Genomic DNA, 14,273 nt, shown 5'->3' with positions numbered 1-14,273 from the left:
GCTATACGAATTTTTTTTGGCGGGAGTAACGCATGAAACACGCTGATTGGATACTAGATATTTTTCGTAGAAACCAAGATGGCGTCGGACGACGAGGATGTGCCAGGTTTGTTTATCTTTTTAGTTTCCCTTTGTTGTTAGGTTAAAACTTTTCCATAACTGCTGTACAACTGATAAATCGTTATTTAGGGGTGTGTCACATTTTGCATTTAAATCGTAAATGTTGCTTTGCTGCAGATTCTGGCGCGGTGTTTACGTTTGGCAAGAGCCGTTTCTTGGACAACAAATTTTGGATTCGCGATGATGCAGTCATCCACCTCGCTTGTGGAGACGAGCATTCCGCCGTCGTTACAGGTAGCCTTGACCAATATATTTTTCTACGTTAAGCTTTCTTATCACCTTTTCCGTTTCTAAGAATATTAATTTTTTGCGTTTAAAATTCGACAAGCTGTACACAGTGATCAACCTGTGCGATCGAAGTAGAAATCTTTCCTTAAAATACTGGAAAACACTGATTTCAAGGTAACAATGTACTTTATTACGCAGAAAATGGAAAGCTCTACACGTTTGGAAGCAATGATTGGGGACAGCTGGGTCATGGTAGCACAGTACAGTTTCCTAATCCAAAGCTTGTCAAACGTAAGTTTTATTACATTAAGGATGACAAATTTTGAAATGTGGCAGTTGCAGAACAGTTCGAGTAATTAAATTGATCTCATTGCGAAAGTGGAGGAGAGATTATTAAGTTTCATAATTGAAAGCTATAACGAGAAAACAAGCCGGTTCTCCTTAGAGATGCGAGTTATTGAAAAGCGGCGTGCAATTTTTATTTGAATTTGTATGTTTGCGTATTGTGCCTCTTAAATGTAACCTATTTTAATAAGTGTTTTAATTACAGTTACTTCTGACATGAATAATTTATCGGGTTTTTTCATTTATGATGACAGTAATATCCTTGATCACCTACACATTCAATATTCCTTTTTGTTTGTTATTTTTATACTGAAAATATACTCTAGAATAATTGTCTTAACTTTCTAGCCGTCATTTTATTGTTAACAATTTCTTATATATGGTGAATTTAACATGTTACATCATCCTCTTATTTAAGTGTAAGGAAAAAATTATCATAATAAGAGGCAAAAAAATAGTGAAAGTCTCCCAACCATATTCCTTCCTTAGGTCTCCCACATCTAAGTCTTTACTACTGTCTTTTGAATTTTACACCTCATTGCTAAATCTTGCATTTGTACCTTTTTTTTGGGGGGGGGGGGTGGGGGCTGGGGTGCCATTGGAGTTTAGTCAATCTGGTGTGAGGTAAAGAAGAGTATAGAGAGGGAAAAGTTACTTTGAAATTTGGGGGCTGGATTTGCTCATCTCATTCCATTTTTATGTGGTCATTTTTCTTTTGTTTTTCTTTTGTGCTGGATGCAGACTTATTAGATTAAGAGAGAGATTGATTTCTAACGGGCAAGAGAGGTTTACACAACAATTGTAGTATTGCATTCCCACTAGGATAGGATGTTAAAGATCATACCTTGCTTCTTAGCAATTTTTTAGTGTACTGAAAGTTTGCTGTTACCTTCCTATACTTCTTTGGTTAGAGATCCACAAGATCATTTAAATGTTTTTCTGCCAAAAGAACAAAGAAACCCAGACTCTGCTCTAAAAAGGACCTCCCAATGTAGAAACCATCACTCTCATGACCTCATCTCCCTTGTGGATGCTAAAAAGGGTGAAATGGCAGTGATATCATTGCTGTCCAACTTTTCTCTACAGGCTTGAAACCAGAAAAGGTTAGGCTTGTTGCTGCTGGAAGGAATCACACAATTGTATCAACTGGTCAGGAGAGACATTTGTTCATACTATTTTGAAATTTCATGATTGTCTTGTGAATTTTTCTTGGTTGTACTCCTTTTCAATAGGGCCAGGTTGTTCATATCCAGGTGCAGCTAATCTAGACTTAGGGTGAAATCTTATCTCAGATTTGAAAGTTTTAAGATAAAATTCAGTATATTTCTTTTTGTCTAGCATTTGATCACTAGTTGCTCTAAAAATTAGAGAAAATTATGTGAAAAAAGCCTTTAAACAAAGGATTAATAATTAAAGAAACCTAGATTAAAATTTAACCTTGGAGTTAATCGTCCTTCAAATAGCTGGGTCCAGGACTGTTACTCTTCGTACTGCTCTGTAAGTGCACAGTGCACAGTGCACAGTTTACAGCACATTTACACATAAAATGTTAATGAAACTTGAATGCACAAATTTTGTCTTACTAATCATAGCAAAACTAGAATATCACATTCACTACTTAGCCCTTCAACTCTCATGATGTGACATTAATAATTAATAATACTTTGTATGAGGCAATATGTTCTAGCTAAAGAAGAGAATTATTCTCTTCTTTAGCTAGAACATATTGCCTCATACAAATTAATTACTACTCATTTAACCCTAAAGTAATGATTTTTTTTCATTCAGAATCTGGAAAACTTTACAGTTTTGGTTGTGGCGTTGATGGACAACTAGGTCATGGGAACTGTGAGGTAAAGGCCCTAGAACTTGCTTCTTACTTGTGACCTCTTAACCATTTACACCCAAAAATCAGGATCTATATTCTCCATAATGTCTACTGTACATTTCTTAATGGTATTGATGAGGAGAAACAAGAGCTTCCTCATTCAGCAATGATTTCTATTATACTCATGACCTTAATGTTTAAATCAGTGGTGGTACTGTAGGAATGAAAAAGTTAAAAAAATTAAAACATCGTTTCGACAGAATAGAGCTGACACAGGATTGAAAAAAAAGCCAAAACTGGCTTAAAAAAAGGATGTCATTGTTAGATTCTTAAAAGATTTTCACTCAAGGGAAGCAGTAAACCAAGATGACAGTTGTGGCCTAGAAGTGTCACAACAACTCCACTAATTAAGCGCAATATGGAGGGAAATATTGGGCTAATATCAGTGACATTGATTTCTTGAAAATTCTTGATTTAGCAATGTCAGCCTTGAATTAACTATACTCGAGAGAATTTTCATAAAATTATTAGTAAGAGTAGTTCTCTTTCAAACCAAGTGACCATTCTATGCAAGTTAAGGCAAGAGAAACAAGCTGTTGTAATGGGGTTAATAGATACCATTGTTGCTTTATAAGAGGGGCAGTTACAGTTATTACTATAACTGAAAACTTTGGCAGATTTTCTGTTTGTGCCTTTTTGTTGGTCCCAAAATATTTAATCAGTTTGTGTTTTAGTCTGAAACAACAAAACGAAAAACTGCTTTGATTCAAAGCTATAATCAAAGATAAAAATGCACCAGTAAGCACACTTGTGGAATTCAGGTACATCTTATTATTTTTAGAGTTAGGTATTATCAGGTAATGCAAGAAAATAGTTTGTGGTTTGTTTTGTTTTGTAGAGTTCTCCAGTTCCTAAAGCTATTGAGTCTTTACCTGACCAGCAGTATACATTGCTTTCCTGTGGGTCAGACTTTACTGCTGCTGTTACTGGTAAGACTTTTAAATTCTTCTCTACACTGCCATTAAGGGGGTGTAAGAGTCTTTTTGTTATTCTGTCATAAGGAAAGAATTCATTTGTCACATGATTATTTCAAATTTTCTCAAACAAAGATTAAAATTGTTGACTGCTATATAAATTATACAAAATTATTGCATAAAATTATTAATTACCGTGTACTTATTGACTGAATGGGAGGGGCAGACAGAGATATTTGGCTGGCAATGTTTGCATGCCATGAATGAGAGCCAAATATTTTCCCATCCAGCCCAACCAAACTTAGTCAATTAGCATTTTACCATGTGACCAATAAGTGTTGAACATTTGGAAAAGTTTGTTTCAACCTAAATTGGACTTGATAAGTGAGCATATGGGGAACAAACACAAAAAGGATTCTGTAATTAAAATTTATCCCTCATTTCTCCAACTCAGAACACAGTTCATCAAAAAAACAGGACTCTTTTCCTCTTTTTCTCTAAGCTTTTGCAACAAAGCTGTGTGAGTGAAGCAGGGCCAGACAGCTTTTTCTGGACAGGCTCACATTGACTCATCTGGCCTGAGACACATCAGCTGTAACTACTCTAATGTTTTTCTATTGGATTGCATGTGCAGGACCAGATGGGTTATGATATGGGACTTGATTTTTTAATTGCTGGCATGTGTTTTCAAACACATATAGTCTTTTAACTTGTGATGCAATCTGCCTGATATGACTTAGTAATAGAGGAAACACCTTGTACTTTGTAAAGACAAATTTAATTGTTTTCCTCTCTACAGAAGAAGGGCAACTGTACTCTTGGGGGTCAAACAGTGAAGGACAAATAGGTCACGGTGATGAGATTGATGATGACAGTTGTGCAATACCCACAAAAGTGAAGATAAGAGGAAAAGTGGTGTCAGTGGCTTGTGGCTATTATCACATGGCTGTTGTGACAGGTTAGTTATTTCCAAACAGTTGTAAAAGGTTGATCTACATGTAACTAAGGATCAACCTATCTCATACATAACGGCAACATTTAATTTACTTCAACTGCAGATGATGGTTCTTTGCTCACTTGTGGGGAAAATGAAAGTGGCAAGCTAGGATTAGATGAGTCACAAACTAACAATACATCAAAACTACAAAAACTTTTTAGTATAAATGAAGAGGTTGTCTCTGTTGCATGTGGTGGAAATCACACTGTAGCAGTCACAAAAAATGGAAAATTATATTCCTTTGGACAAGGAGACCATGGTCAACTTGGTCATGGATCTTCACTGTTAGAGTGCAGTTCTCCTAAACAAGTGACTTCTCTTAGAAATATATGTGTACGATATGTTTCCTGTGGTGAATCGCATACTGCAATTGTCACAAAACACGGAAACCTTTACACCTGTGGAGACGGACGACACGGAAAACTTGGCATGGGGGAGGAATCATTCTCCAATCTATTCAAACTTGAAAAAGTGACTAGATTTGATCAATTTACGGTTAAAACTGTGGCTTGTGGAGGGTGTCATACACTTGTTGCGGCAGTTAAAACAACTGAAAACGGTGATGGTACAGATAGTGAGGCAGAGGCTGAGAAGGATATTCTTGCATCTTCCATTTCTTCAACTAAAAGTCTTCAAGATGCTGTGGATGGACCGTCACTGGCTGCCACTTTCCCTGCAGGAGGCGCAGCGAGGAATAAACGTCGGCAGAAGAACTTAGAGGTAAAGTGTGCATCATAAAATTTAAGAAGCTTTGTTAACATCAGACATATAATTACATTATGGTGAGAGGAACGTGCGGAGGCCGATTTGGTCTGTAGTCAGACGAGTAATTAGCAAACTCGGTCGATTGCAAAACGCGAGTATGATTCGTCAATTGCAAGTATGATTACAGAAATAACTGGACGGCACGAAGTTTTGTAATCAGGTGGTCAAAACAATGGCAAAATGTCAGGACATCATACTTGAAATTACTGTTAACTAGAATTAAAACATTTGACTCTTTACACAAGAACAGAAACCAATTATTCTACAACAGGGCGCGCGAATGACGTGTACTCTCCAATTATGAGGGTGACGTTGCGTGGTCTGCTCTATTACACTATCTAAATACAAGCACGATGTATACAGTGTCCCATTAGAGTTATTAGAGTTTAAAATCGGGCTTCTCACAACCAATCACTTTCGATGATTCTGGTATCGTTTTGACTGATACATACGGGTGACCAAAAGATAATCAATTTGTGAATACTTTGTTAACGATTGCTACTGTAGACTGTTTTTTTATTGAGTGCAAATGAATTACCATCACAAATCGTTTAAACTGTAAATTTTGATGCAGAGGGTCAGCGAAAGAGCGGGGCGAACGACAATGCGTTGTTGTGATTGCTAAGGAAACGGTTGAGTTTCTCGCACGCAAATTTTTTCAGTCCACTGATCGAAAGTGCCGTACAGGCTTAGGCTTCCATAGCAGTTAATGTGAGTGTAAGATCATGATCTTACACATATATTATTGTGTACTGTACAGGCCTCACGAACTTTTTTTCTTTCAACGTTTAGAGCCTTGGTAACTCAGTGGGAGGCTCTCTGCCTCCAATTAACAAGTCCGCCCTACCTCCTCTTTTACGAACATTACCGGCTTTGAAGAATGAGGTTTCCAAAGATGAAAAAATGGCTGTTAATCCTCTAGACATGTCTATGTTACCTCAAATATCGAGAGAAGGTGGGTTTTTGTTTATCAGACACTTTACTGCACATCAAAGGTTTTAAGTCTCCATGTTGTGCAATGAGATGTTGTTTAAATCAAACCTGTTCACTTGGACTTTCTTTGAACCGTCAACAGCAGAAAAGGAGAAGAGAAAAGATGAAGGCAAAATTCAAAAGATATCTGGCAGCAAAGAGTCGAAGGTATTTGGTTACTCTTGTTAGCATCGGAAGGATATTGCGGTTTTTTTTTAGTTTTTTTATATCCTTATTGGTATTGATATACATGTGCAATTGTTTCTTTCGGAAATGAAATCTTTTAATGAGGATGAATTTATTGTAAGCGGTTGATTTATGTTGTTTCTCTATGTAGGCGAGTAAAGCAGCTAAAAGGACAAGCCACTCGGAAAGCTCGTCTGGCATTTCTGAAAGCGAAGATGAAGATGAGCAACATGATAAGCAAAAGGCTGACAAAACTTTGAGTCGTAAGCACGAAAAGAAAGAAGATGTTAAAAAGAAAGCTGAGGAAGAATCTGAGGACTTAGAGGAAGACGAAAGCGGCAGCGAAGAGGAAGATTCCTCCGACAGAAAGAAAGCGACAGAAACAAAGACGCAAGTAGAAACGGCTGCTAAAGATGACAAGAAAGAGAAGGCTCCTTCTAAGGAAGACGGCGAAGACGAGGAATCTGATGAAGAAGAAGAGGATAGTGACGAAGAGGGCGAGGAAAGTACAGAGGAGGCTAATAAGCCCGAGAAGCGTGAACAACTTAAAGTTGTTGGAAAGAAAATTGAAGTTGGAAAGGTTGATAAAAAGAAGGAAGAGGAAGAAGAAGAAGAAGAAGAGGAAGAAGAAGATTCTGAAGAAGAGGAAAGTGACGAAGAAGAAGATGACGATGATGATAAGAATGACGAGGAGCAAGAGGGACCGAGTAAAAATAAGAAACAGGAGGAAGAGTCTGGCAAGAAAATAGACTCAATAGAGAAAATCAAGAAGGCGGATTCTAATAAACGACAAGAGACTGAAGAGGAAAGTGAAGAAGAAGAAGATGAGGATGATGAGGACAAAGAACAAGATGAAGATAAAGATACTAAGAAAGGTAAGAATATTTTCTCGGTCATAGTGTGCTAGTATTCTCTCATTGGAACTTCGTCACGATTTTAAGTGAAAAACGTCGGTTTTTTGCCTTTTGTATGATGGAAACCAGAAAATACAAGTTTGGTGAGATAGAAAAGACCAAACTAGAAAGAAAAATCCAAAAAGGAACGAGATTGAAGATGGAAGAGATTACGAATGACAAATTCTGAAAAAGAAGTCATAGGTCTTCATCATGTGCAGAACAGGAAATAGCTTTGAAACTGTCGCCTCTCGCTTGAAAACGGCCAGTTGCAGTTGTCTTAACCATGCCCTCTCTAATGAGGAGATTTAGGGCGGGAAAGATAAAATAAAGGAAACATTTACGTCATCTCGGATCATTTCTTACCAATCAAAAGTGAGATACTTTTGACTCAGTGTTAACTCTGATTCAGAGTTTACCGCGTAAAATCTCAGATATTATTTATTTATTCTTTATATTATTTAGACAAATGAGAAATGTTCTGTTCCTTTAGATCTGTGTCCAAAATCACCATTTTGTTTTCCGTTTATCAGGTAAAAAGGTTAAAGAAAAAACGGAGGATAAGAAGAAGAAAAAAGGTAAAGAAGAAAAGACAGGAGATGAAGATGACCTTGATAAAAAGAAATCTGGAAATAAAAAAGACAAGAAAAAGATGGATAAGAAAGCAAAGGTGAGGGTTGGTTGCGCCTTTCTTTATGTTTTTTCTCTCAAGATTAGTCGTTGCCAGGTGTAATCTAGTCTCGTAGAATCGAGAAAATGAATGGTTCATTGGTAAAAGTATTCATTTACCTTGGAAACAACAAGAAGTCTGAATCGCGGGTGGCAAATCATGTGCGGCGAATCACGAGTGGCGTAAAGTTGCATGGATTGCGTCGTTTCACGTGACAAAGACGTAGAACAGTTAGATACTAAGCCTGGAAAATCTTCCCATGTAGGGGGAAGATTGAGAGGGAAACAGCGTTTAAACACGGTGGTATTTTGAGAAAATCGCAAGCTTATCTATCATGAGATTTTCGATGTCAATTGGATTTTGACCTACTTCTACTTGACACACTAGTCGTGCTCGTTCACGTGGGTAATATTGTTTTGCTTTTAATTTTTCTTCAAGCGTATAAGATGGCCATTTCACAAAATTCGAGTCAGTTTTGTAAACGGGAAAAAAAATGTCTATTCAAAGACCAACATGAAATCTAAATGAGATTTAAAAAACAACAAGAGAAAAAACAGAAGCTACTGTCAGTCTGAGAGAAACTTAAAATTTGAGGCATTGATAAACCGAGAAAGAACAAGGGTGGATAAGAATTCGACGTTCAAATGAAATGCAGGTAATGAGCCTGAGAAGTTGAACTTTTCCAGTTGTGAAAACTTCCACGTAGTTCCTTTTGGAAGGGGTTGGTCGTAATGGATCCTTGACGGTTAGTTTGGCGGTCAGAAATTTTTATCGATTGATTTTTAAGCTGGAACAAGGCGTGGCGTAACTTTTTTTAACGGCACGAGTACTGATGACCTTATTATTGGTCGTACTTGTAGGAGAGGGCTAAAGAAGACGAAGATGAAGATGAAGACCAAGCTGAAGAAAACGAAAATGACGAAGACAAAGAAGATGACAAAGATGAGAAGGATAAGGATGAGAAAAATGGTAAAGGTAAGAAGGACGAAAAGGAAAATGGAGCCGAGGCAGGAAAGAAGAAAGCGAAAAAGTCTGGCATTTGTATTCTTTTGTGAACGAAAGAGGGAAATTACTAAATTAGAAACTCCACAGTTTGTACTCTTGCTTGCTTGGTAGTCACCTTTACTAAACCATTTCCACGGTATACCTTTTGTCTTGGAATGAAATGCTTTTGACGTCGTGACACATGCAACAACTATGAAATACAAAAAAGAAACGTCGATTTCGAATGATCCTTTGGAAACTGTGTGACTTCTTAAATTGGAGATTCGAATGCGTATTGTTGAGACGTTATATTATTTTATAGACGTTTTTATGAGGGGATTTATGAGAGGCGAGGTAACAGACGTTGTCCCTATTTTTTGTTTTGTAGCATATTTGGTATTGCAGACCGTGAAATGTTTCCAATAACTTAGCAAACTTTCCATAATTGCCAGATAATGTACTGAATTTTTTCAACGCTGATCATGTTAAGTGACCAAGTGATGTCAAAGTGAAGAAGACTCCTTAAAACTTAAAAAGGTTTTTGAATTTTTTTTTAAAACATACCACATAAACAGTTTATGAAATGAAGAGTTCGGTAAATAAATTATTTTCCAGTTGTCTTACTCCGATACCTTGTCTTTATCTCTGCAGAAACTTCTGACGTAATTTCTGACACTCATTTAGACCTAGGATTCACTTCCTGTACATTAAGTACCACAGTATTACATAAACTTCTCCATATAGCGGCTGTAATTATAGCATATTTCTCCTTTCCTCTCCGGACCTATTCAATAGTTTTTAAAAGCCGTTGGGATAAGAAAAACCTTAAAACGAAGTTGTGTACAACCTCGTTTTCAGACTTAATGGCTTGACTTATGGCTTCTGGTCGACTCCTGCGTATGCTCAAAGTAGAGCATACGATCCTCTACGCCGGCCGAAGGAGCCTGTGCACTTGTGTACGTGAACTAAATTCATCGTATCTAATCGAGAGGGCAAATTATAAACCAGAAAAAGATACCGAGATCTTTTTCAGTGTGTGCCATCCAGTGCTCCTGGAAGTTTGGAAATGAAGGATGAAGGGATAAGCAATGGTCTTTTACGTTGCTTTTAGGTTTCCGCGCGGGTTGCATCGACTGTAAGCTTGTTAGTTTGATAAAGATGGACTTTGAGAAAGCAGTCTCGTTTTCTTTAGAAGAATTGGGCTCGGAGGAAATAAAAAAGGAACAACAGCAAAAGCCGAGGACTGTACAGGTGACTGCACTCGAGCTGGGATGACTGCAAGAGAGAGAAAAGCAATGTTTTGGGAATATGTAAATAACGACATAATTTCTTTTAATATGTATAAAGTAATCCAAAGTATATTCAGACTAGACAGACTGTGTTAATGGCTGAAAATCCCACAGTTTGTAGTTTGAGGTCTATTACGAAGTTCTTATGACACGCGTCCTGCATACTGTTAGGATCAGCAATGTCGATAGCGTCATGTTTGTAAATAGATTAAGAGAGATGGTAAGGTTTGAGCTCGGTAAAGAAATAGAGAAAGATGTTTTTCGTCTTGTCCCACACTCGTGACAAGGCGAAAAACGTCCACTCTATTACTTAACAGAGCTCAAAAAGTTACCATCTCTCTTAATCTATTTACAAACATAACGCTATCGACACTGCTGATCCTAACAGTATGCAGGACGCGTGTCATAAGAACTTCGTAATAGACCTCAAACTACAAACTGTGGGATTTTCAGCCATCTCTCTTATACTATTTTTAAGAATACCTATTTTGTCGCCCCTAACATACCACATACATTAGACAACTTTTCTAATTTTTCCTTATCTACTTAACGATGAAAACACGACTAATAAGTTTATTTTAACAACTATTGTACTATTTACTTTTCTTAAATAACTTGGGAAGGATCGAAGCACGTATATATATATTAAAAAGATCTAAAGATCAAGCGGAACGGTGAAGCAATGATATAATTTGAACCTTGAAAACATCACAAGCTTTGAGTTCGCTCTAGCCTCTTTTGCATGATTCAGTTTGCTAAATCAAGCTAGCTGTAAGTCACAAGATTCATAGATAAATCTGAAAGGAAAAACCTCGGTGTTTCCATTGGAAGAGTCTTGTTGAGGTACCCAAGACGTGAGTAAAGTGGATCTTTTCTTTAATTAGTTTACTTGCGGCAAAGCAGATAGTGAAACTGTGGCCTGAGACGGCTTTTGAATAGATGGCTTTGAATGGCGACAGACCTCCTTTTTGCTTTTCAAGAACGGAACCAGGCCTTTTCTTCGCGATTTTCTTTACATATCCAGGAAACTTCTCGATGTCTTCTTTGATGCTGAATACAAGACTGTAGTAAGCATATCCGACTTTTTTTTATTTTACGCTATTCTGATGTCGTACTCTTTTGCATTACACTTCCGTACGCTAGAACGGCCTCTACAATGCCTTCAATTCTGCTTTTACTCCAAACAAAGAGATAATATGATATGTTTCTACTTATATACATCTATTACAACAACGACAGCAATTCTTTGTTCCATGGAGAATAGCTTCCCGCTGAGAAACAAGAATAAATTATTCGAACGAAAAGTGATTTTCGTTCAACTAATTTATTCGATTACTGTTTTTCTCGTTACCATGTTCCCACTAATAGCGTAGCTCCATTTTCTAACCACAAACACACACACACAACTCACAATTCTTCCATTCGCTCTTACGAAGATCTAATGTAGATAGGCCAGCTATGAAACTCTCAACAGTGGTTAATTTACGTTATCAACTCAGTTGATAATACGAGATTACGTTTACATCATGCGGGCTGTGGACGCAATTTAACCCCAACCGTGCATAAACCTATAGTAACAAAGTATTCCATTTATTTCCCTACACAATGGCAGCGACGGCGTCAATGCTATCTTCATACTAATTCCGTAAGTCATGACCTCGAGCCAAATACTTTCCCGCCGGCCTTCCCACTCAATCAATAAATACATAGTACACAGCAAATTTCTAACCTGAAGCAGAAGAATACAACGATTATCGAGGTTTTGTTTTACTTCAACTGAAAGTTTCCTTATTCACGTCTTAGTAGATGGGAGTACGTGTCTTTCCCATCCCTCTCAAAGTAGGAAGTGGTATCAACAAATAACTTAATGAATGGCTTAAAAATATTCTCGAAATGTAAATGATGAAAATCATTTTGATATGTGCCAGTCCTGAGCAAATTGACGTGCAGACCTAGTCTCGTGCCCAAACCTTTCACGATCAAGCCGTTACATTTCAGTTACAGTTACACGGTAGAATCTGGGTACGAGATTAGTGTTGAGCAAGATTGATAGGGTCATTCCCAGGGCTTTTCCTTGGCAAACTCAACGGAGCGAGAAAATCCCGAAGAAGAGGTTCTGCATGATCACAAAAAGAGTGTTTCCCCTTTTTTTATCGATTCCTTTCTCCATTACTAAAACAATAGGAATACATGTGCAGAAGTGATAAATGAAAGGCCAAGAGATTGATTAACATGACTATACCCTGAATGATACATTACATTTATGATAATATGAAGGAAGTGGAGAGGATATATAGAATGAAAATAAAACAATAGAAAATAGTAATAAACTAAAATACGATGGAAGATAAAATTAACATAAATAAGACAAACAATCTTCCTATATTTTTTGAGGACGTGATACGAATACAAAATTGAGACGGCAGCTTGTGAGTTTTTTCGGAGTTTTGCGGCCCTTTGAAAAATAGGGCCGAAAGAGGATGACCTCTTTTCAACGTTAATGACTAAACTATTGTCGTCAAGGAAATAAAATAAACATTAACCAAACAGTCGATGAAAACTGATGTGAAAAATTACGTTGAACTTTGAATTGTCCGTTGTAAATCTTTGCGAATGATTTTTGACGCTCACCGGTCTGTTTGCTCATTTATCTCTGATGGTTTATCTTTGGTATTTGACATGTAAATTTTCTTCACAATTTCAGCATGATATCCGCCGTAAAAGCTACGTGCAAAAAATATATGATGGCAATCGTCATGATCAAACATTGTAGTTATTGAAGGTGGTTTCTTTTTTTTTTTTTTTTCATTTTTGATGTGATATAGCTTTAAATTATCTTGACTAACTACAAGGAATCTGGAGCGATTCTGAGCAGAATTAGAAATTAACCGATGATGGGAGTTGAAGAGTTATAATAGCGACACTAGGTTTGTGTCTCCTTGGTCTCCGTCTCATCCAGCCGTTCGCAGCAAGAGGCTCAGTATTCGACAGCAAATACAATGAGTACATTTGAACCGACCAAAGTTTTTATTTTATTTTGTTGATACATCAATGCAATTAGTGAAGAAAGAGAGAAGGCACTAACTGGGAAATCAATTGTACAATTCAAGTAGGACGGTTCCTTTTAAGTCACTGTGCTGCGACCAATGTTAACTGAAAATGCCAACAAATAGATTTAAAAAGCTGAGTATTATATTACATGACAAACTTTGTACTGGAATACAAACAGCTCGTTGACCCAAGCATGCAAAAGCAAAATTGAGGTCTTTAAGTCAAGTTCAGTAACTAATATTAGAGCACACATCGATTATTAGTCTAAAATTCTTCTCGGTACAAAACACTCCTATAGATCTCGCCTTATGTGTTGAATTTGATCAATGTACATTTGAGATCTTCCAAGTTGAGTCCATTTACAGCAGTCCCACTTTTTCTAAAGTGTGGCGCAGAATAAGTTGACTTCTTAACTCTGAAAGAGCCATCCCATGGTGTCTGTCTTCCTCCTCTATCATAGAACAAATCCCCATCCGCCTTGTTGCCTTAAAATTAGATGGCGGGTGACTGGAACTTTCTTCTTCATTTGAATGCCTTTCTGCAACCTTTCTGACTCCACTTCCCGCCTTTATGTGTCTTTTAAAGGCAAAAAAATTCTTTAGCAGACAGATTACGATGCTATTCTTTTTCATTTGGTCCTTCTCCATACTGTTGCTCTGAAGGTTCCTTCGCTCCGGTGTGGGGAAAATACACGAAATCTGCTCGGCAAACTGGCCTTTATATTATATTACATCCGTAATCCGGTGTCGTGGGCGATGAATAAGGGATGGTGCAGCAACTGTTCCGGTTCTGCATCTGAAACATGTCCTTAAAAAACGTGATCAGAAAAACACGAGCGGCGGTAAAGCGTGAACATGGAGTTCCCCTAAGAAACATCGTGATCTGGGAAACTTTCCAGCATTTAAACCGGACTTACTACGGATGAAACTAGTTATGGCACTCTGAATTTCCTATTTTCTCTCCATATTCCA

General features: G+C 37.4%; 1 protein-coding gene across 4 annotated transcripts; it reads left to right on the top strand.

Annotated features, from left to right (window-relative positions):
• Positions 1 to 66: 66 nt before the first annotated feature.
• Positions 67 to 9,585, top strand: LOC113686575 (X-linked retinitis pigmentosa GTPase regulator). Of its 4 annotated transcripts, none has more exons than XM_089180521.1 (13): positions 67 to 106; positions 238 to 354; positions 547 to 639; positions 1,780 to 1,842; positions 2,482 to 2,546; positions 3,420 to 3,510; positions 4,298 to 4,453; positions 4,554 to 5,212; positions 6,050 to 6,212; positions 6,336 to 6,397; positions 6,567 to 7,290; positions 7,842 to 7,978; positions 8,839 to 9,585. In XM_089180521.1, exons 1-13 carry the CDS (start codon positions 79 to 81, stop codon positions 9,031 to 9,033), a joined length of 2,553 nt encoding a protein of 850 aa, XP_089036647.1. In that variant the 5' UTR covers positions 67 to 78; the 3' UTR covers positions 9,034 to 9,585. The 4 variants fall into 4 exon arrangements, with proteins under 4 accessions (XP_089036647.1, XP_089036646.1, XP_027060023.2 ...); XM_089180520.1 differs by having other exon boundaries at positions 6,333 to 6,397; XM_027204222.2 differs by having other exon boundaries at positions 4,295 to 4,453.
• Positions 9,586 to 14,273: the final 4,688 nt, after the last annotated feature.

The sequence above is a fragment of the Pocillopora damicornis genome, chromosome 8 (genome assembly GCF_964200805.1).
Source record: "Pocillopora damicornis chromosome 8, jaPocDami1.2, whole genome shotgun sequence".
NCBI lineage: Eukaryota > Metazoa > Cnidaria > Anthozoa > Scleractinia > Pocilloporidae > Pocillopora > Pocillopora damicornis.
This window is presented reverse-complemented; position numbering and strand designations above follow the sequence as displayed.

Excerpts from the sequence above, each read along its gene's own strand:
- LOC113686575 (XM_027204215.2), top strand. The coding sequence starts at position 79 with ATGGCGTCGGACGACGAGGATGTGCCAG. Across the intron at positions 107-237 it reads GGACGACGAGGATGTGCCAG|ATTCTGGCGCGGTGTTTACG; the intron begins GTTTGTTTATCT and ends GCTTTGCTGCAG. Across the intron at positions 2,547-3,419 it reads TAGGTCATGGGAACTGTGAG|AGTTCTCCAGTTCCTAAAGC; the intron begins GTAAAGGCCCTA and ends TTTGTTTTGTAG.